The 22,673-nt window shown below is 42.1% G+C and overlaps 2 protein-coding genes across 5 annotated transcripts in view; one reads left to right on the forward strand and one right to left on the reverse strand.

Annotated features, from left to right (window-relative positions):
- Window positions 1-1,248: 1,248 nt before the first annotated feature.
- On the forward strand, window positions 1,249-8,062 carry LOC143150266 (uncharacterized). The gene is made up of 14 exons (XM_076318417.1): window positions 1,249-1,398; window positions 1,556-1,697; window positions 1,823-1,922; window positions 2,517-2,653; window positions 2,723-2,863; window positions 3,787-3,860; window positions 3,940-4,060; window positions 4,632-4,799; window positions 5,073-5,293; window positions 5,830-5,986; window positions 6,712-6,848; window positions 6,924-7,146; window positions 7,644-7,837; window positions 7,924-8,062. The coding sequence occupies exons 1-14, from the start codon at window positions 1,310-1,312 to the stop codon at window positions 8,012-8,014; spliced, it is 1,995 nt and encodes a 664-aa protein (XP_076174532.1). The 5' UTR covers window positions 1,249-1,309; the 3' UTR covers window positions 8,015-8,062.
- Window positions 8,063-21,188: 13,126 nt separating this feature from the next.
- LOC143149884 (glutamate receptor ionotropic, kainate 2) overlaps window positions 21,189-22,673 on the reverse strand; it is a 247,214-nt gene continuing 245,729 nt past the window's right edge. For 2 of the 4 annotated variants that reach the window (XM_076317675.1, XM_076317673.1), the window contains 2 exons: window positions 22,112-22,415; window positions 21,189-21,327 (listed from right to left, as the gene is read on the reverse strand). In XM_076317675.1, the coding sequence (XP_076173790.1) occupies window positions 21,321-21,327; window positions 22,112-22,415 (311 nt within the window). In that variant the 3' untranslated portion in view covers window positions 21,189-21,320. Of the gene's footprint in view, window positions 21,328-22,111; window positions 22,416-22,673 lie in introns of those variants that run through there. The other 2 variants (XM_076317674.1, XM_076317676.1) reach the window with 2 other exon arrangements.

Consider the following 22,673-nt stretch of genomic DNA (forward strand, 5'->3'; position numbering starts at 1 on the left):
GGTAAACAAGTGATCGAGGGTAAAAGTAATAGTATTAAACTTTTCACGAATATTATTTAAATATGAAAAATGAATGTTCGGTCGAAACAGAAATGCGTCGAATCTAATGGTTCGTAATATTTCAATATCACACTCCAGTTATGTAACCTGTTGACCTTCCGTTTAATGAAAATCGCCCACAACCGCGCGGAACGCCATTGACCGCGTTATTGCGTTTTTTAGACGATCCACGCGCTCATCCATTTTAATTGGGTCAAAGCCTGCCCGACACGAAGGTTCCGCACTTTCCCTACTTCTACTATTTTGCGTCAATCGCCTACTCGTTACCTTGCACGAGTTGGAATCGTGCACGTTTTTCTCCTCCTTGGATCGATATTTCCATCCCGTCGAGATTCTCCGAGTTTTATTCACCGAGCACCGCAGTCGGCGTCAATCAAAATTCTTTCGTCGAGGCCACCCGGTATCGTGAATTTCGGAGCAAAGAAATATAAAAAAAAAAACTTCACGTGCAACGCCAACGCTCGTTTCGAACACCGTGACTTGAAAAGTGTCCCACCTTTTTCACATCTTGATACGCACGGTGGAATATTTTTCAACCCACCATGAACAATTGAAATAACTGGAAACGCAGAGGTTTTAATTAGTTTGCGTGCAGTTTGCTCAATGAGAGCAGTATTTTCCAACCTTTTTCAATTAACAATCCACGTTTCCTTCGTCTGAATTTAATAAGATCTCCACCGCGTACGAAAGGATTCTTAAAATACAAAATGTTTAAAATTGCCCCACCGTCGTATATATGCTCGTACATTACCAAAGAAATAATTGCGACAAATATAACGGGACCAAGCTCGTGTAGTTGGAAGAAAATTGTTTCTTTATTTGAAAGATAGTAAATATAATAAAATTCCAAAAATATCAAATGTTTCTACGACACATCTAAGTCATAACTTTAATAAATTTACATCAGTCGAGGAGAAAAAGTATTCTACTCCATTCAGACTGGTTTATTTTGCGTTGTCTTGTGATTTGTTTTCGGTCCATGCTGGAAATAAATTTTCTGTTCAGGTCTATTTTTACTCTGAAAAATTTGTACCTCGAAAAGGCGATCGACACCGACTTCATATCGATCGAAACTCGTTCGACTCGCGTATCGCCATCAATTACGAAGTTCACGATCTAAATCCCTCACCTCGCGCCTCCTGTGTTCCGAATGCAACGTCGTTAGCTGGATATATTTTCGGAATTCTCGGCAAAAAAATTTCCAATGTGAACGCAACGAAACTCACCGATAAATGTCATTATACGCGCGATGAGTCAACCGAATCATTCCGTACGACCGCGGAAGAAAGTTTCAAAATGTTCTTCCACCTCACCATCGGGCCAGAACAGCAATCACAAGTAACGAAACAATTTTCCACGCGTTAACACCATCGAGAATAGACCCCTCGAATTGCATACGCGTCTTAAAATTCAAACGACGTAACTACGAAATATAACATTGTTAAATTTATAAACATAGGGTATTTAGGTTATAGTATAGTTTGTGTACTCGTAGACTGAAACGAATTTCATCGACATCGACTTACATAATGGAGGACGAGAAAGTGTTGGAAAGAGGGACAAACGCCACTCTGGATGACACAAACGTTGACCCAAGAGATGACGTTGACCTGTACGGCAAGAAGATTGATAAAACGGTAGTTGGGTCGTTACTTACTACTACTTAATGTTTCAGAAATTATTATTCGCACCTCTGTCGCAGTTATTGTATGTCGTTGAACCAACCGCACGTAGGAGAATATTTTGTCAGTTTTTTCTTTAGACCTCCAGCACGACGTTCAGCAGAGGGAGGAAATTTTGGAGTCCGTGCAACAGCCATCGGTCGAATATTTTCGTGTCGGATAATTCTGTCATCGAGGAAGGTACGAGGAAGGTGGTTAATTCGTCTACGACCTCACCTGTTGCGCGTACTCGTGTTTTACTTTTTCACCGGAAGGAGGAAAGTATAATTAATTCTTTTTATAAGAAAATATATTATCTGATCTACGTGCAGAAATTTAATTTCTTTAATTTCGTTAAAACGAAGAAGGTTCGAACGATATTGTTTCTGTTCGATTTTAGATTCCGTATACATTTCGTTCCATTTTGGAGTATTAAATAAACTCGAGTCCTGACAACTTGTCAAAGTTGGAAAGTATAATTAATTCTTTTTATAAGGAAATATATTATCTAATCAACGTGCACAAATTTAATTTATTTAATTTCGTTCAAACGAAGAAGGATCGAACGGTATTGTTTCTGTTCGATTTTAGATTCCGTATACATTTCGTTCCATTTTGGAGTACTAAATAAACTCGAGTCCTGACAACTTGTTCCACTATGCAAACATTCTTTCGTGCGATCATTTTTGTCTACCAATTATTATAGTATACAATGACAGATTGTAATGTACCGATTTTAAGTGTTCTATTGATCTGTCCAACCTTGAAACAATACGTTTTTTCCTCCCTTACCAGAGAGTGAGCTGATCAACGCACTTACAAAGCAGCTGTACCTCGTCGAGTCTCAGATGCAAAAGGTTCACAGCGACCTGAAGAGAAACGAGGACCAGCTGAAGTCACGGGACCAAGAGATCGGCCGACTGAAACGGAAGGTTCCACGCGTTGATTTCGTTCGTACTTTCCCTCGCTCCTCCTCGATAATGACTTTCGAATTGACGCAGGTCAAGGACTGGGAAGCCAAGACCAAGAACCAGGAGACCTTGCGGAAGAAAGAGCAACAACAACGACGTATACAAACCAACCACTCCGAATACCTTTACAAACGATGCCTCGTGCTGGAGCACAAAATCTACGAGATGGAGGTTGATTGTTTTATATCTTGAATTGCAGTCAACCCTCCTATAACACGGTTAATTAATTTTCTTATTGCGTCGAAATCGAATCGAACGAAACCTGGACAGTGTGACGTACATATTCGTGTTATACGAGGGCTGTCTGTTTGTCGAGCTATATGGAAACCTTATTATAGGACTGTTGCAATTTTTGTACTTTGTTGTATCAAAACTATTTTATACGAATCAGGTTGCTACGTAAAGCGTTGTTTGTATAAATAACATTGCGCAAAAATTGAGACAACCTTCCTACAACACCGTGTAAAAATTGCGACTGTTCTTCTACAGCACGGTTTCCATATACAATAAAAATTACGTTATGGGGATTTCTCTTGACACGTTACGAAGCTCATTCCCGAGCAATATCACTGAAACACATAACACTGATACGTCGATGAAACTTTTTTTTATCAATATAACTTTCACCGATAAATTTGTGAATTTCTACTATAACTCGATAGTATTTGACGAATTTTTATACAAACGATATAAACGATATTTAACGAATTATTAAATAAGTAAATTCAAACCGAATTGTAACGTGTTCGGTTTCAGTTTAATCGAGAGAACCGTTGCAAATACAATGGTAGACGTTTCATTCGAAGAAAAAGAAAATAAAAATAAAAAAATTTGCTCGTGTAATAGTATCGAGCTATATTTTGTTGTCTCACCTCGACTTTCGCACCTTCTTCTCTTCCTCTAATCATTTTCTACATTCAGAGCAAACCTCAATACTTCTGTTGGATAAGTGCTCGACTCCGGTCCCGATTCTCATCAAGTTACCAAACTTTCTAGCCTACGTGGAAACGAAACATTAATACGAATTTGCGATATCGATGTGACTACATCGTGTTAATATCGTGATACGAAATTACCGTGTTTTCGTTTTACAGAAATTCTTGGCCGATTATGGTCTGATCTGGGTCGGTGATACGAACAATCCCAAGAGCCCTGAAGCGGCCACCAAGTAAATCGAGTATACGCGGCTATTTAAGTCGAGCCAGCTAACCGAATCGAATTAATGATCAGTTACCGATGAATTTTAGTAATTATATCGGGACTTGTTACGAGCAGATTATCGAGAACATCGATCAGCTCAATTTGGCCGCGGGAAAGGGCGAGGTTTACGTGCAACACAACGAGAAAGGAAACAGTGCCACATTCAAAGTAAATCTGCTCTCCGTTTCCCCAGAATTTTTTTTCTCGTTTTTCATTTTTTTTTCTTTTTAAGAGAGAGAGAGAGAAAAAATCTTTTCTTTCCTCATAAAAAGAAAAAGAAAGGAACATTCCATTCTTGCAAGCACCATCGCGCACTATTCACGATCACGGATTGCCCGACGAAAGAACAATACCTTCGCGCGGATTCTTTTCTTTTAATTTTACGCATAACTGATCTCCGATTGTGTTCGTAATTGCGCGTGGCAATTCCGATTGTCGCATTTCGATGATCGCGCCGTGGCCTCGATGCATTCCGATGTAACGCAGAAGGTTGATGATAATGGTTCCCGGTTACGCGCGTACGACAACACGATAAATACGAATTACGATCGCTGGATGTGTATTACGAGTTATCGCATAGCGCTGAATGGATCGAGATACGTACGTTTCAGGCGTTCGTTTTCTCCGTACGGGTTAGCGTCGAACGCGACCCAGTCGACGAGATAATCGAACGTTTATCAATTTCTACGCCGCTCGCCGAGAAGACATTAATCGAGTGTTATTTAACAATTGTTTGAAGACCACTTCTTGCATGCCTTTAAAATTCTACAAAAATGGAATGATAGTTCAAGACGGAATATTGCGCCCTTACGACGATCCAGTGACGATATCGTTTCTTCGCGACATTTTGGATGGTTATTTCCCCTCCGAGTTGCAACAAGCCCATCCGAATGGAGTACCTTTCAAGGTGACGTTTTCGAGAATATTTCGAGGACGAAATGTAACGTTGGATGTTTTTCAGAATTTTTCGAGCATAAAATTTTTACTTTTGCCTTTGTTTTTATTTTTGGAAGAAACGATGATATTTGAGAATTTTTTTCGACTATTTGGAATGTTTAATATCGATGTTTCGTACGTGTGTTGAAAGTATACATATTGGACAATGTTTCGGTAAATTTTCATGGGTATAGAATTGAAAGAAATGTTTTATTTAACGTTGCTTCGCGTTACGTCCTATCAGGTGGAAGATCACAGACACCAAATGTACTTGGGTAACACCGTCGATTTTCCCGGTCATGGTTATCGGTTGGGGAAACAGCCTCGGGCTGATAACACGCTGTTATCGAGAGAAGCTCGTAGGCCAAGCACCGCGCCCCAGAAGTCGGGTCGTCGTCCTTCTTTTTCGAAGGATAATTTATCTAACAACGATTTTACTACGCCGCTGGCATCTTCGACAGCTAGGTATTCCATTCTACACGTATACAGGGTGCACCGTGACGAGTTTCACGTGCAATGAATTAATTCTACACTAAAAGATAAATCGAAAACTTGGAATAACGTTTCTTCGCACAGGACTTCGTTATCGAGAAAATTGACCCTGAACCTTTTGGAGCACAATTTATTAAATTATTTTATCAAAATAAATATTCCACACGAAAAATACCAGTTTCCTATTATTGACTCTATATACTTTCCCTGTACGTGCGATAAGAAAGTGTAGAGAGTGTCCTGATATAAAAGCTTATCAGTGAAGCGCGCGCGTGCCCCACGCAGCTTCGAAATCGATTTTCTCGAAAATAAAGCTTTGCACGACAAATTTTATTCGACGTTTTCGATCGATTTTTATCCGTAGAAAAATTCTCTGTTCGGTTGTAACCGTTTATTTAATTCGGTTCGCGGGTATCGTTTCTCTACTCCGAAATTTTCGTTCGTAATATTTCGTAGTCAGGTAGGAGGAGTTTTTTTGTATAATTTTTAAGAATTCCATACGTCGACAGATCGGTGAAATCGAGAAGCCCCAGGACTGATACACCACCCATCGAGATGTATGTTCTGCGTTCGCAGATTCTGGCGTCGCACAACAACATTTGTTCCGACACCCATCTGCAGTCGCACATTAACGCCGAGCTGGGTTTGAGTAACCGAAAAGAGAAGGTAAATCGATAAATCATCGTTTCTGGTGATGACCATCCATCATTTCGAACGTGACGTCGAAATCTATAAAATTATTTTCATTGTACGACGAGTTGTCGCGAGAAATTATCCTGTTTTCTTAATGAATCAATAATTGAGAAAGTAATCGCTTCAGGCGAGACGGTGACGGTGAAACACTTGTTCAGAATTAACAATTCCGCTTGAATAAAGAAGTAACGCGACAAAAATAAACAAATGTTTCATACCTGGTGTTTTCTTTAACTCGAGTTCGCTCGATCGAAGCAGTTCGTGTAAAAGTAAAATGAAAAATAAAAGCTCGGTAAAATGATCAAATTATTAATGAAATCCTTCGAGGATGATCAATAAAATTCCACGAGGAAAGACAGAAATTCTTTGAAATTCTACCGAAATTATTTCTTTCTCAATTTCTTGCACGAAAATGGTCGAAAGAAATTTTCACTTCGAATTTGTTCCTTGCAAGCGGTGATTAATAAAATTCCACGAGGAAAGACAGAAACTCTTTGAAATTCTACCGAAATTATTTCTTTCTCAATTTCTTACACGAAAATTGTCGAAAGAAATTTTCACTTCGAATTTGTTCCTTGCAAGCGATGATTAATAAAATTCCACGAGGAAAGACAGAAATTCAACCGAAATTATCTTTCTCAATTTCTTGCACGAAAATTGTCGAAAGAAATGTTCACTTCGAATTTGTTCCTTGCAAGCGAGAACTGGCTACGAAGCCGGGCTTTGATATCTGTATGAAAGAAGGATCTCTAACGTCGAGAGGAGTGTTAAGGTTTCCAAGTTCCGGTAGACGTTACTACAGCTCCACCGACAGATCGACCAGACCGTTCATAAGGTGAAATGCTTTTCTAATTTTCAGTTTCGTGCTTTCGTCAATAGTACACCCTTTTCAAAGTACCTTCGTTCACAGTCACTTGGAGAACGTGCAGGATCGAGCCCGACATCGTACGAGATCCTCCAGTCTGCCCAATTCTCGAGTATCGATCAAATCGAAGTCGACAACCAGGACGAGTAGGGCCATGGATTTTGGTAAAAATGATCCAACGCGACTCTCGAATCCGAAATCGATGACCAGTGCTACCAAACGAAATCTACGCGCTGCGAAATGCGTGACGTCGGTGAAAAAAAGCGCTGTAAGGAAACTTAACATTAATATTAATTTCAATCCTTGGTTCTTTCTTTTTTTCTTTCAATTCTCAACGAAAGTTTCGTTCATTTAATATTTGCACGAAACAATCGACCCAAGATTGAGCTTTGAACTTATAAAAAACGACCTAATTTTTGCATTAAAAGATTGACGAAACTTTGAGCTCTAAATGTCAACTTACTTTTCGCGTATAACAATTGACGAAACTTTCAGCTCTATGTTCCTAAATGACAACTTATTTTCTTGCATATAACAACTGACAAAACCTTGAACTTCAAATGGATACATGACAATTATTTTTGTTTGTCTATGACATTTGTGTACATTAAATCGATAGATGACACTCGTCAATATTTTTCGATCGTCACATTCTGACCAGCCATCGATCACTTTGTGTTAGACAAATCGTGCACGATACCAAGATCGTTATCCACACGATGTAAACAATCGAAGGTCTTTTCTGAAGTGTCTCCCCTGTTCCAGCCGCCAATTTTGCATCAGATCAACGAACCAACGGGAGAACTCGGTGAACTTCGATTGAAAGTCAGATCCCTGAACGGTGGCACCGTTTACCTGGTCCATGTATCCGCAGACGAGCCAATAGCTCGACTTTACCAGCTGTTAGACACAGCCATGTCGAGGATCGTTCCACGTGGATATAAAATCGTTCTCAGCGGGTAAAACGATCTGTAAAACGTCCGAGGGTTCTCTGCCTTTCCCGGTGTCGCTCGATAAGCAATCCGCGTTCGTTTTTCGATTTCAGTTACTCACCGAGACGATTGGAGCAACTGGGAACTACTTTGAGGCAACTGGGTATCACCAGGGACAGTGTTCTGCATTTGGTGAACGATTGACGAAGAGTTTCCAACGGAATTTATTCTCAACGTGGATATTTGTGTACATATCGCTACTGTAAACGACGGAAAAAAACATACACGTTTGCGAGAAATATACACAGAGTCCATTGAGTCACGGAAAGAAAATGCTCGCAGATCAATGCGCGCGGGAATTTGAATACTCGTTCTTATCGTTGCATGGTAAGCAGTGAACCGTCGCGATCTTATTTCCCAGTCGCGGATAAAGCGATTCTTTGAAATTTATTTTATCACTTAGGGGTATATGCACAGTGTCGTCGGTACACAGGCCAGTGTCACTGATGTTTGTTCTATCGCTGTATAGCGACTGAGAGTGATGTCGTAAATATACTGCTGTAAACACAGCTCAATGTAACAGGCTTGTAATTAACCCCGGGGATACCAGCCATTCCGTGCCTTGAAGGCAGGTTGATTTATGTTCACCTTGTTGGTCGTGCACTTAAGTGCACGCGTTTGTCCCTAAGACGCAATGGTAAATCCCATCGTGGTAATGAAGCATGCATTTAATTCTCTGTTTGGCGACCGCGAGTCCTTCGAGACAATAGTCTTGCGAGGATACACATTGGTTGGTAATCATTTCAAAATGTATGTTTTAATGTAGGTCGGAGATAATCGAAAGAGTTTTCGGAAGATTGGTAGATCGACGATGAGAGACATTTAAAGTTAAGTGAAATATTCTTTGGAAAATACACTTTGGAATATTATCTTTTCAAATCCTCGATATTAATGTAGAGAAAAGGTAAAGAAATTTTGAAAAGCTTGACAAAGGTTAAAGACCTTTAAATAAATTAAAATATTCTTCGGGAGATACTCTTTGGAAGATAATCTTTTTAACCCCCCTATTTTAACGCAGAGAAGATAATTAAAGGAATTTTAAGAAGGTTAATAACAATTAGAAACTCTTAAGGTAAAATAAAATATTCTTCGGGAAGTAGATTTTAGTAGATGAATTCAAATCCCTATTTTATGGGTGAAGCTGATCGAAGAAATTTTCAGTATACTGACAAACAATCTAACGATCATAGAATTTGAATATAAAATAAAATACGTTTTCCTTCTAAGATATTTTCAATTTTAATTTCAATTTCGATCTTGGATTTGAATAGAAAACGTATCAAACCTCCGAGAGTACTAAAATTGTGTAAAATCTGACACGGTCATTCATTGGTGAATATCGACGTTCGTATTTCTCAGAATGTGCGCGTAGAATTTCGTTGAAATTGGACTGTAAAATTCCATATCCAACCAATAGGAATAAAAATACCCAGAGCGATGTTTTTTGCTGTTAAAAGTGTTAAGGACGCTTCGACTGTTCGTGACATTGATGTCTCATTACTGGCTTCCGACGAAAAATCTCGGCTCCAAAGAAATATCGATGGTTCTCGATTCTCAACGAGTCGAATACAACGCTCGAGGTATTTCGCACGCTACGCGACGATAATGGAATATTCACGAGCCGCTTAGGGAACTTTTCTATGCATTTGTCAACGGAGAGAATTTTCACTCGTTACCCGTACGGAAGCAACTCGACGAAATGAGGAAATGGCTAAACGATTTGTCAACGATCGAGGAAGATCTTTTTTTTTTCTTTTCACAGAGAAAACATTCGTAATGGCATTTCTCGCGAGGGCAATGATTCTCAATTTTGTGCAACAACGTCGATAATCGAATTTCTCGAAAACAGGAAGTGTCGTGTTACGTTTTACGCAACGCAAATTGTAACTGGAGTGCACACGATACGAGTGTCGCATAAATTTCTGCAGCTCGTAGCTCGTAAATCAGACCACGCTACAAACTGATATTACAAGTGCCATCCCATTATGAGACCAAGCATGGTTTCCCTATCTCGTCGCGATGGAGAAAGAAATCACATTTGTCCTCATTTTTTTATTGTGTAAGAGTCTCTATGTGTCAGTATTTGTTCAAGTGCAGAGGATTATCGCGAGAGGTTTATATTTAACGATACTCGTTTAAATATTCTACCAAGAATAGTCGTAGAATTTGTGTTCTAGTATTTGTCGAAATATTTTATCACAGATGATCTTGAAATTTGTGTTGCGTTATCGATAATGGTCATTTAAATATTTTACCAAGAATGGTTACTGGATTTGTATTCTTTATTTAATAATACTTGTTTAAATACTTTACCAAAGACGATCGTGAGTTTAATGTTCTGCATTCGATGATACTCGTCCAAATATTCTACTAAGATTAATTACGTGTGTTCCATATTTCATAATCCTTGTTTAAATACCTTACCAAGGATGGTCACGAGATTTACGTTCATTTGATAATACGTGTCGAAATATTTTACTCAATTTACGAAGGTTGTCACGAATTTCCATCGTTCCGAAGAAAAGTTAATCACTGCGACCTCGTCCGTATCGCAACTCCAGTCGTAGATATTTCCATAAACATAAATTCAACGTGTGTCAGAAAGCTCTCGGTCGTTACGAAAATGAACAAACAAACGCCAAACCGTCACGGAGTACAAAAGTAACTGACATCGAATAAAATATCGTATGAAAATTATCTTTCATCAATCTTGAAGAATACCAAAATCCGAAGATCAAAAACAATTCAGATACTTCCGATATAGTAATAAATTTAATATCCAGCTCGAACTACTAATTAACGAAACTTCTATTCAATGATCCATGTGTCGTTACGATGCTCGAAATTTCCAAAAAATTCGACCACTTTCTAAATTTCAAAAGAATTCGACCACTTTCTAAATTTCAAAAGAATTCGACCACTTTCTAAATTTCAAAAGAATTCGCCCACTTTCGAAATTTCAAAAGAATTCGACCACTTTCTAAATTTCAAAAGAATTCGACCACTTTCTAGATTTCAAAAGAATTCGACCACTTTCTAAATTTCAAAAGAATTCGACCACTTTCGAAATTTCAAAAGAATTCGACCACTTTCAAAATTTCCAAAAAATCCCACTTTCAAACTTTAATCGCTCGATTCGATTCGAGTTCACTCGATCCACGAGAAGCGTGTTCAACTCGTTCTTCGTCCTGTTTCAAAATTTCCGAAAAATTCGATCGCTTTCAAGATCCAATTCGCTCGATTCGTTTCGAGTTCACACGATCCGCGAGAAGTGTGTTCCCGTCCTTCATCGCGTTTCCAAATGTCTGGAAATACACGATTGCTTCTCCGCCCGAAAGTTATGACGCGAGTTCATCGACCAACGGTTTGTTCCACGATAGATTAAAGCGCTGAAAGCGTCTCGAAACGCGACACGAGTCGAGTAGCTGGCGCAGATATGACTCGTCCCCGTTCATTTTGTACGATTGGGGCTTCTTTACGGGTGTGTTCCTTCCTGTCTCCAAAAAAAAAAAGAAAGAAAGAGGGAAGATAGCACCCCCTCGCGGGTTAAATGGCAGTCAGATAACGACCGACGTAAAAAGCACGGGCGATACGTTACGCTCGATTTACTTGACCTACGGTAGGCGGTTCCAAAGAAACACAGACGCTTTTTACATTTTGAGCGGAAACGTGACGGGAAGAGATAAGAATGGCTAAGTGGATCTGTGCGTGGTCGAGGGATGAACGAAATGTACCGTTGCGGACGATTATTTTTCGCTTTCGGGTACATTATCGCCGACTTTTAGGTCCGTTTGTCATTGTAACACCGTTTCTGGCTCACCTCTAGGGGACTTGGACGAAGGGGTTGAGACTGTGCCCAGAAATTCGGAGACGAGGATACAGTTAAAATGAAAATAAAAATTCATACTTTTGGAATAATTGAAAAAATTCTGGAAGGGAGTATGGAGAGTACTCGAAAAGAGTATGAATTCCAGAAGAGTTCTTGGGGAAATTTCAACGAAAGGATTCTAGCTGAATGATTTGAGAAATTTGGGGAATTTAAGGGCGAAGGTTCAGTTAATTTGACAGTGTGTACGAGAACGAAATTCATCCAAAATCGACAACAATTCTGTAGCGATAGAACTATATTATTCACCCTTACGATAGAAACTCGAAATATCGTTAAAAGTGAAATCGATACTTTTCGGAAAAAATTTCACATGGAATTACCAGCTCGGATCTCTCGAACAAAAGAATGCATTGTTCGCCAGTGGATCATCGTTACTCCTGGCAAAAACAGAGAACGAAAAACTAACATCCGTATCGTTGTTACCCTTCTCGAAGAGGAATGAAATAACGGTGGAAGGAGTCGATGAATTCAAACGTGGCCAGTTACGAATTTGAAAAATTGTTTTCCAGCGAACAATTATCCTAATGGGTGGCACATTTTATCGTACACACGCACCGGCACTATTCGCCGACACGTTTAAGTTTTTAATCCCAGAAATTTTCTACTCTCTCGTTACCCGTGCCCGTCATTTTTATCGATTCTATCGATTTGCATTTTCGGGATTTATCTCGCGAACCGTGTCCCTGGACACGTCGTTTTGCAACGAGACACCACGTTTGTCAATCAACACGCAAATCTGGAGTACACGTCGCCCGCGGGGAGGGATTTCCGGAAAAATCGTCCCTCCGCATTCCACAGGTTCGCAAAAAACCTGGCTCACTGGAGACAGAAAGAAAGAAAGAAAAAAAAATGTGGAAAAGAAATTCCCCTTTGTATTCCGCTACGCTACCATTTTTCGGCGATTACTACTCACCGTTCCGGAACAAGTCCCAAAGGTTGAAACTTTTGCTCAACTAGCCTGATTAAACGTCTCGGGGGTAAAGGAGCTTTGGATTGAAGCACAAGGACCTAGTTCTTTCTTTTACCAGCAAGTGGATCTAGTTACGACACGACGCTGTACCATCTTGCTCGAAAATTGAACCTCGAGTTTCTCAGTCACGTTATAACACACTCGAGACCCTGATGAACCCACGCATTTACGTTGAACGATGCGTTGTCCATCAATGTTCAATTCTCGTAATATCAGCGGTTCAGGGGATCGCTGTGGAGACCACACCTGGGTCCAAATGGACCCATTGTGGTCAAACATTTCGAGCAGAATTTCTATCATTTCATCGTACCTCTTTCAATCTCTGAGAATGATACCAACGATGTAACTTGACAATGTAAAAATCTCTCTGGGTAAAAAATGTGAAAAAAGATTAACGTCGAGAAAGAAACAAAAAAATGAATTCGAATCGACGTATCGTTCGATTCTCACGGTTCGTCGATATCGTTCTCCGTTTCTCGTTTTTCTTCTCTCATGTTATCCTTCCGCACGTCCATCACGGTGATATCAAACCGTTATATTATAGCGGGGGAATTATTGGAAAACAGTCGTTCGATCGCGCGAAATTTTGTAGTCGTTCGCGTTTCGAGACGGAGTATTTTACCGTAATTTCGTAATACGGTTTCGTTCGATCGATCGGGAGCAATTTTTTTTTTTCTTTCACCTCCTCGAGTCTCGAATTTTCGACGTCGATTCTTCTTTGATCGCGAACCAATTGTATCGCGCGCTCCGAGGCCAAATCACGAGCATCTCTTTGTAATTTACTAACGAACCGAGCTGAACCTGGAAACAGTGAAGCGCCAGGCGAGAAACGGGGAGGAGCGTGATATCAGCTTTGAAGCATCCGGGCATTAGGGAAGCATCCAATTTGCCTTGCCGGTTCGGAACGCGCCGAGAAGAAGAGTCAAAGAAGGTCTTCGAAACGAAGGGGAGTCCCGAATCGAGCTCTTCGAAACTTACCGTTTCGTTGTTTCTCGATCCATGGACAGCGTGCATAAGTACGCGCGATGTTCCTCTTCGTGGAGAGAAATATTAGCTTCGACCCCTTTCATCACGAATTAAATATTTTTAATCGCTTCGAGTATTCACGATCGACTACTCTTCGAGCACCTTCGATTCCATTAAATTTTCACGAACGACTACCCTCGAATCGAATACCTTCAACTCCTTTCAATTCTCACGAACGAATACTCTCTCCGATTAAATACTTTCGATTCCTTTGAGTTTACGAATTACCAGCCTATAATTAAATACTTTGAATTCTTTTGTGTTTCACGAACGACTACTCTTTAATTAAATACTTTCAACGACTTTCAATTTCACCAATGACCACTCTCGAATCAAATACTTTTCGTTTCTTTCGGTTCTCACGAATGATCACTCTCGAGATAAATACTATCGATTTCTTTGACATTTCACGCGTGAAATTCTTCAAGAATTTTTGAAGGAATTAATCAGAATCGCTTATGTCTAATAAATTAAAGAAAAGTGATCCAGAGAGGATAGAAAATCGACAATTCTGTGGCGATAAAAATATATTATTTACCCTCTATACAAACTCTTTCTAAAGGCACTCTCCCTTTGGAAACATATTTTGTATTCAAGTATTAAACAACAGGACGAGTGCTACACGGTCATGCACTAGGGGGTTAGTGGTTAGTCTCGAACAATATTTAGATCAGGCGTATTAACGATAGGTAATGTTGTAGTTGACAGTGACGTATCGCAACTTGCGATATAGTTCGTAGTGGTAGATTTATCTCGTTAGCAATTAAGTGTAATCAATCATCGAGCTGGTATATACTTATTAATCTACTCACTGTATCGTGCTCGTTTAATCGAACACTTAGTATAACTTCCTCGTTGTTAACCCTCCATTGCATGAATCTTACTTTCCAAAAATTCTAAACATCGATCACCAACTCCGGTGTGATCACACATCTGTCGATTAATCAACGCTCAGAATTAAAATAAGAGATTCTCGCGTCCATGGATCCCTAAAAATATCCCCGATGAATTCCACGAGAATTCTTCCGCCCTATTGGTCGCGTTATGCAACAGAGGGTTGAGAGATCACGAAACTTTTCCCTTCACGATTTCTATACTTCCAGCTTCGATGAAAGCTACGAACCACCCAGTTGCGCGTAACTCGCGTAAAGCACGATTAAATCAATTTTCCGGCGTTCCTCGCTGTCACGAAGTAGAAACACTTTCAGGGATTCTCATTCGCGAAACGAATTCGCCGGCCACGAATTCTCGTTAAACGAATCGAAACGAATGGTGGACGAAATTCGACTGGATCGTCCCCGCGATATCGTAAAAATTAACGAGTACGAATCGATCCGATTCTAACGGAGCTTCCATGACCGTGGGCGATTTTTATTCCGTACCATGGCGTGCTTCCCCTCATTTCCGTCACACCTTTCATCTTCCCTTTCCCTGTAGGGGGCGACGAATTGCTCGAGATTTTAACGGGCTCCCTTTGACGCGACTCGGTCAAATGAATGCAATTTTCAACCGGTGAAAGTCGGTCACTATCTCGACAAATTTAATTGGCGTCCTCTAAGAGGGAAGTGGGAGAAGGAAATTCATTGCATCGCCATAAATGGAGGCTCGACACTCCGTGGGTGACCAATTTCCGACCAATTCCAGCCGTTGCATTATCCTGGAAAGAATCACTCTACTTACCAAAGGTAACGTCACTTTGTAGACCTGAAAGCAAGTTGTTCACCATGGCCGGAGAATGGGAGAGGATCGTTAAGTGGACGGTCGAGTTTCGATTTGTTAAAAAAAAAAAAAAGAAAAAAGAAAAAAAATTATTGTCGAAATTGTTCACCCATTCCGTATCGATTTATCCGAAAAATTTTAATCATCGACGAAATGGTGCTCTCGAATTCCGAACGACGCGAGCACAATTCCGTGAAAAAATATCGGGAAAATAAGTCGAAACAAATGAAAAAAATTGTGATACTTCCTTGATAAACACAATTGCTTTTTACATTCCGCTCGCGATACGAATACCTTTACAAATTTTATATCCGTCGATAAATTCTCGTTCGGAATTCAGGGCATTTGCGGAACTGAGCGCAACTCCCGTGACTATAAATATTTTTTTTAGCGAAATTTCGATGAAACATTCACCGAATAACGAAACAATAGAGAGTGTCAATTTCGAACAGTAGAGGGGTCATTACTTTTTAAGGAACCTAAGTTCCCGAAGATCCATTTGAAAAAATGTCGAAACTGTTCCCTTGTACCTGCGACAATTTTTATACGTATTTTATCTGAACAATAACCGAGGAACGAGGAAAAGTGACAAAAGAAATGTTCGATTTTTGTATTCCCGCTTTTCGTGTGATCCGTTCGTCGTACTTTTTAAAATTGTTAACGTTGAATTCGAGCGTGTTACAAATTGTAAAACTCGAAGGAGCGTAATTTCCAAGCCGAATTGTCGACGTTTTTCTCGTTCAACGTTCGAAGGGAACACGGTTAGGTAAACTCGTTCGTTTGACGAGATACTGACGGTGGTCCGGCGTTGATAGGTTTGGCCAGGGAACGAGATTTGCATAAATGATGTAATGGCCATGGTAAACGAAACGGTGACGTCGAAGGCGAAGGAAGGGTTGTACGCGCTGAATATGTATCGACGAATTGGAGACGTGATTGATGAAACGTTGCATTGACTTGTCATCCTGTCAACCGCGGCGTCGGTGTCTCGTGACGTAGTTGTGGCATCCTGTCCCGATCGATCTAGAACCACCACGGTTATTCGCACCCCGTATGAAACGAAGCTACGAATCACCGGAGTCATTTATTCTTCTCGTCGAACGATCGTGAAAGGGACGTCCGAGAGAAATGATTCGACCGTCTTCGAATCACCGACGGGGGACCAGCATGATTGAATCACGCACGGAATAGAAAAAAGAGTGACTGAGAGGTATTCAATAAAACATGTATATAACAACATTTAATTGTCTGTTATTTCGGAGAGATATGTTTAAGTCGACGATTCACTGCGTATCACAATCACTCGATCGGAGAACGGAGAATTGAAAGGGGGGACGATGCTCGTGGGAGAAATTTTATTCAATGCAACCAATTGGAAGATCGTTGGGAAAACACAATTTTTTTTTCGTCGAATCGTGGCTCGTATTAATCGTATCGATCATTAGACAGCGAGTAGAAATCCATCTTAGGTGGTTAAAATTTTGGTATCTGCTCATAGATCTCGATAAAAGGAACAAAATAGTCTTATGCGATTTTTCTCTAAGACAAATATTTACACGCGAAAAAACGATTTCTTTTCCCGGTCTCGCACGGCGCGCTCAGTGACAAGATGGCCGCGCGGTCAGTGACAAGATGACGACGCGAGTGGTAGGTGCCGCGCCACGCACGAAAGGAAAATCGAATTATCGACCAGAAATATTCGGTTTAGAATAAAATGGTATTAGACATTTTTGTTCCTTTTGTAGAGCACATCGAGCCGATAGGATTTTTTTCTCGATATTTCCGCCCGTTAACCTTTATCTCGCGAATAAGTGCAAAAGTGTTTGTTTTTTTAACAGTTCCTCGAGACATACAATTTTTAAAAGTTGCGTTTCCGTGTTCGACCCTCTCCCGAATCCTCGAGCAGCGCCTCGTCTTCGAGTTCTCGGGGCCCCGATCGCAAAAGGAAGTCAACGTGTTTCCGACTGCTACGCCAAGTGTAGAAATTGTCTAGGTCGATTAAGTAAATAAAATTTATTTATTGAATAGTGGCAAACACCAGTGTTGACGCGGACAAGTAGTCACGAACTTCTGAACACTCTGTTGACCCAGTGTCTCGCACAGCGCGCACACGAGTATCGTTGCTTTTCTATGCTTATTTCTCAGCTGTCTGCCCCCCTTCCACTCACGAAACGTATTTCGGAGAAAATATGCAATCGTGGCGATACCCTGTGTCTACCACCACTCCTCCACTTCCTCCCCTCCCAATTTGAATAAGACGAAGTTCTGAGATTACGACCACGTTCATAACCGAAACGAAAAAATTGTATTACGCGCGCCATTATACCTATCGTAGGGGAAGGGGACGGGTGAGATGACAAAGAGGAGGAAGAGAATGATAAAGAGAACGACTCTATCCCAATCTCTATTGCCAACAGCTCAGCTTCTTCTACGTCTTTCGAGGATTCTGCCTTTAATCTCTCGAGGAACGATTTATTTTGTTTGAAACGAAGAGAAATAAAAATCGATATCGCTGTTAAATTAATTATTAACTCGTAATACCCGATCAGACTTGCAACGCTTTCATCGCGTCGTGTACCATTGATCGTAGCGATGAATTTAAATAACGGTAACCGGAGAAACTGTGCAACATCCGAAAGCAATATTTCTTCGCCATTTTTAAATCGCGGCCCGGCCACGTAATCCGACGCGTCTCGATTTCGACGCCGAGCCGAGAGACTGACAATTAATTCGGGCGGATGAAGAATTCATTCGTCACGAGGCAGGGTGGGGGGAAGGTGGGCGGGATTATCGATCCCGCGAAGCAATTACGCAAGGATCTCGATTAACCGCGGAGCCTCTGTCAACTTTTCCTAATCTGTTTTCCCGGCTGCGTTTCGTTTCGAACAAAATAAATCACCCGGCCGCGAAAATTCATTGTTTCCGTATCGACATCCACGCGTATTCAAGACAGCCTCCGAGAGGAGTGGGGGTGTGGGTGGGCGGTACAACGGCGCACGAATCGAAGAAATAAAATTTTCAAACGTCTCGTTTCAATTTACTAGAACGCATCGATCCGGCTCGTCTCGCGTTTCTCTCGCGAAACGCCCGTTGTTGCATCGCGAGCTCACACAGCACACAAACGTTCGCGTCCGTTCTCATCCATCGTGTATATCCACGTACGAACCTCAAAAGCGTCGTGACTGCTTGTCAGTCCTGACGTTGGCGGCGCCGATTACTCGGTTTTCTTTTTTGTCTTTTTTTCCCATTTTCCAGTTTTGTTTATTTTTTTTTTCTTTTCATTTTTTCTTTTATTTTATTTTTTTTTTGGCACGATTCCATTCGGCACGCTCGATCACGCACCCGCATCCGCCCCCGGGTTTGTTAATAACGAATCTCTTCGAGGTTGGGGCCACGAGGGGGTAACGATTTATTCCACGCAGGGGGCGCGGAGAAAATAACGGAACCGTGGGGAGAGTTTCCGTAGAGAAATGTACATTTTTCGGAAGGTCTTTATAAATTACTCCTGCGCTACACGATAAGAGGAACGAGTCGATGGTGGTGGGGGGAAGTATCTTTTCCACGCCCCTACGCGATATAAGCAGCGCGTGGTGTTTCTTTACGATAAATCGATAAATCGTCCCCCTCTCGTGGCACCGTCCTCGCGTCAACCCCCTCCCGTTTACCCGTGTACATTGTAATCGTGTATATTATGCGTACACAAGATCGTTTCGTCCTCGAAATTCGTGAAAAACACTCGCTGTACAACGTCGTATCCGTAATTAATAATAAACCGTCGATCGTGTCAAAATACGACTGTGGGTCTCTCGCGCGGCTACGCACTCGTCTATGTGTGGCATTCTTAACTGCCGTGAACTAACGTCAACGCGTACACCTCGCTATCGACGAATCGTTAGGTGAAACTCTCGCGTGAGTTCACCGATCGTCGAACAGTTCGGTCGTCGCGTCTCTACGATACAAGGGGGGTTTCGACGTACCCCCCCTCACCCTCACGGGACATCATTCCCGTTTGATCTTCGTCGACACCTAGCCCTCCTAGTCGTAGAAAACGTCTGGAAAATTGTGGTCACCGTGTCCCTCCACCACGTATCTCGATTAACTATTAAACCGATGATCCTGCCCGGATACGAAGATCGGTTGACGATCCTCCGGGAAGCGTTCTCGAAATTTTGTACTTTGTCCAATGGATAGCTGGATCGAACCAACCGCTCGAAGAGGCTCTGGAGAGGCTGTCGTCTCGATCATCGTTCGTAAACCCCGCGGAAGACGAAAATTCATCCTAGGCCCTTGTCTACGTTCACGGTTGGTAAAAAGTCTCTGATCGCAATCTCTCGTTGTTGATACAGGTTCGTCGAATCCTCTTGGCCCCGACGAATCCTCAGCCTGGTGTCCTATCGGGTATCGGTGGCACTCGATGAGAATTACACGCGACAATGGACACTGTTGCTACCCCTCGAACCTGTTCCTCGCAGCAACGTTGACACCTCCTACGGAGAGGTAGCTTTCTCAGAATCGATCGCGAGAGGACCGGTGATTTAGGCCGTGAATATCACCGAGCCTCCCTCCACACCGGCGCTAAACCGTTTGACTACGTTAGGCTAGCTCTTGGCAGTGATCACTATGTTGCTTTTTTGGTCCGAGTCTAATCACACGCTTCGCGGTCGATCGATTTACCATCTCTCCCTTCGATCTCGCGTCGATCGTACGTTTCGTAACCTGGACTCGCGAGGCTAGTCTTCTCTGGATCGAATCTCGGGGACGAGACATCGGTCGTCAGGGACAACGCGAGCGTGGATGGAGTTATTGTCTTCGATCGTTTTCCCAGCAGACCCCGTGAAACCGTTCTCGAATTCGTTTTCGATATGTTTGACCGGGTGAACGTCTTTCGAAGTTCGTGCTGGACCGTGATGACATTCGATCGAACTTCCGATCGGAGCTTCGCTCGCCCGGTTCGGTTTCTATCCGTTGTTCGCAATCGATCCTCTCTCCCACGTGTCGCTTTCCACACGTCACGATCTCCAACGTTCCCCGTTCTCGATTCCCAACGTTTCGGTTTTCGATCTTCAACCATAGTTTCGGTTCTCGATTTTCAACGTTCACGTTCTCGATCCCCGTCCCCCAACGTTTCGATTCACGATTTCCAACGTTCACTTTCTCGATTCCCCAACGTTTCGGTTCTCAATTTCCAACGTTTCGGTTCTCGATTCCCCTGATACGTTTATTCCTCCATTTCCAATATTCTCGTTTTTCGATTTCCAACGTTCTCGTTCCTCGATTTGGAAACCTTCTCGTCCTCGATTTGAAAACGTTCCACCCCCACTCCCGACTGTCACGGTGTAGGGGGGTGTTGCTCCTTCCGCGATTCTCGTTCCACGATGGTCCTTCCTCTCTGTTACGGTGGGTCCTGTTCGTTAATTCAGATTCACGCGAATCCCGCGGTCCAACGGGACCCGGGTTGGCACACGCTCCAGCGCGAGGCTAGTCCACGGCTGTCGCTGGATGGATCGCGAACCGATCGACACCGTCACGTGAACGATTCGATCGATGATCCGACGTCGCCGTAGGCGTCGGCCTGGCCGCGTTGCGGTCGACACGCGCGCCCCGACGACTACATATGCTATAAGCAGGTCTCCTTCTGGTCGACCACGTTCACGACCAGGGAGGCTTGGGTGGGCAGCTCCTTCTGGACGGGCACACCTGTCGGCACCTCCTCGAGTATTGGTCAAAGGGTCGTGGTCCTCGATACTGCCGCCGAGGGCGGGGGTGGCGGTGGGGGCGGCGATATCACCACGTCCGGCTCACCCGCCAGGTCGCAGTCGAATCTCCAGAGAATACTCTCAGGGTGGTCACCTCCTGTGGATTTCAGTTATTTTTGCCAGGGTGAATTATCACAGCGGAAGAAAATATTGAGAATCTACCTGCTACGACCGTTTCTTCGTTTTATCTCTTTTATATATCGCAGAGCATCGTTTCGTGGAGCGAAAGCAATAAGCGATTTTATGAAATTTACGAAATGATCTCATTTTTCAATCGTCTTGCGCGTAATTCTATTTTTCACGTAACTGGTGTATTTGCATTGGAATCGAAGGTAAGATTTCTTTTTTTTGTCATTTATTTGTTCTGGAGTCGATTGTACATTTTGGAAAAGGTCACAAATTTAAGGATCGAATAAGGGTTAAGTAAAGACCTAACCCAGACCAACGAAAGTGTCTTCTTTAATTAACTGGGTAAATTTAAATACTGTGTCGAACTCATCGTATGTAAAAATAACGTAATAGTGAAAATGTTGAGAGAAAGAAGTGGCAATTTACCATTTGTTAAATACCCATATGTATAAATATAATTATACCCGTATATATTTTTTTCTATGAGTATTTTATTAACCTATGAATATAGGTTTCTTTTTTGACATATTTTCATATGTATATTAGGTTGTTCGGAAAGTGATTTCGTTTTCCAAAGTAGAGAATATATAATTTAATAAAATGTTTATACTCTCTAAAAAACCGTGTTTCATTTTCACCAAAAAAAACGAAATGACTTTCCGAACAACCCAATATAAATATAGGTTTGTTCTTCGACGTTGAAAGTACTCCCAAAAAAAAGGAAAGAAAAAAAGAAAAAAAGCCCCACTGACCTTGACCCAAGATGATGCTTGAAGAACCCCGTCTCTGCCTCGGTGGGGGTGGTTGGTGCTTGTGCGTATGGCTGTGATTGTGACTGTGTGAATGTGAGTGGCAGTGTATGTGACGCGTGTGCGTGGGCGTGGCTTTGCACGGTGGCGGTTGCTGTTGTTGCTGTTGCTGCTGCTGTTGCTGCGGCTGCTGAGGACGAAGATGAGGACGAGGCCTGTGCTAGGTGTTCCCGCCACGGGCCGCCGCTACTTGATCGAAGCTCAATGATTTCTTCATCTCCGTCATCGACAACGCACCACCTTCCTGCTGAGAGAGAGCAGACGCAGGTGTTAGCTATATTGGGCGAGGGGTGGTTCTCCGTGAACAACCCCCCACCCCGTCGTACTTAGACCCGGAGAACGTGGCCGCGGGCGAGGGAGTTATTAAAACTTCCAGTTCGGGGTCGTTAAAAGTTGTCGGGGAAGTTTTTAAAATTCTCGTAAAGGAGTTATCGCCGGGTCACGTGGCGCTGTGTTCCCGAATTGATTGTTTCATGGTCGGATCGTTGGCCTCGATCGTCAGATA

The sequence above is a fragment of the Ptiloglossa arizonensis genome, chromosome 8 (assembly GCF_051014685.1).
Source record: "Ptiloglossa arizonensis isolate GNS036 chromosome 8, iyPtiAriz1_principal, whole genome shotgun sequence".
Classification (NCBI taxonomy): domain Eukaryota; kingdom Metazoa; phylum Arthropoda; class Insecta; order Hymenoptera; family Colletidae; genus Ptiloglossa; species Ptiloglossa arizonensis.

Bases quoted from the DNA above. Each gene is read 5' to 3' on its own strand.
- LOC143150266 (XM_076318417.1), top strand. From the start codon at position 1,310: ATGAGTCAACCGAATCATTCCGTACGACCGCGGAAGAAAGTTTCAAAA. The intron at 4,061-4,631 runs GTAAATCTGCTC...AATTGTTTGAAG, and splicing joins GAAACAGTGCCACATTCAAA to ACCACTTCTTGCATGCCTTT. The intron at 7,838-7,923 runs GTAAAACGATCT...TTTCGATTTCAG, and splicing joins TATAAAATCGTTCTCAGCGG to TTACTCACCGAGACGATTGG.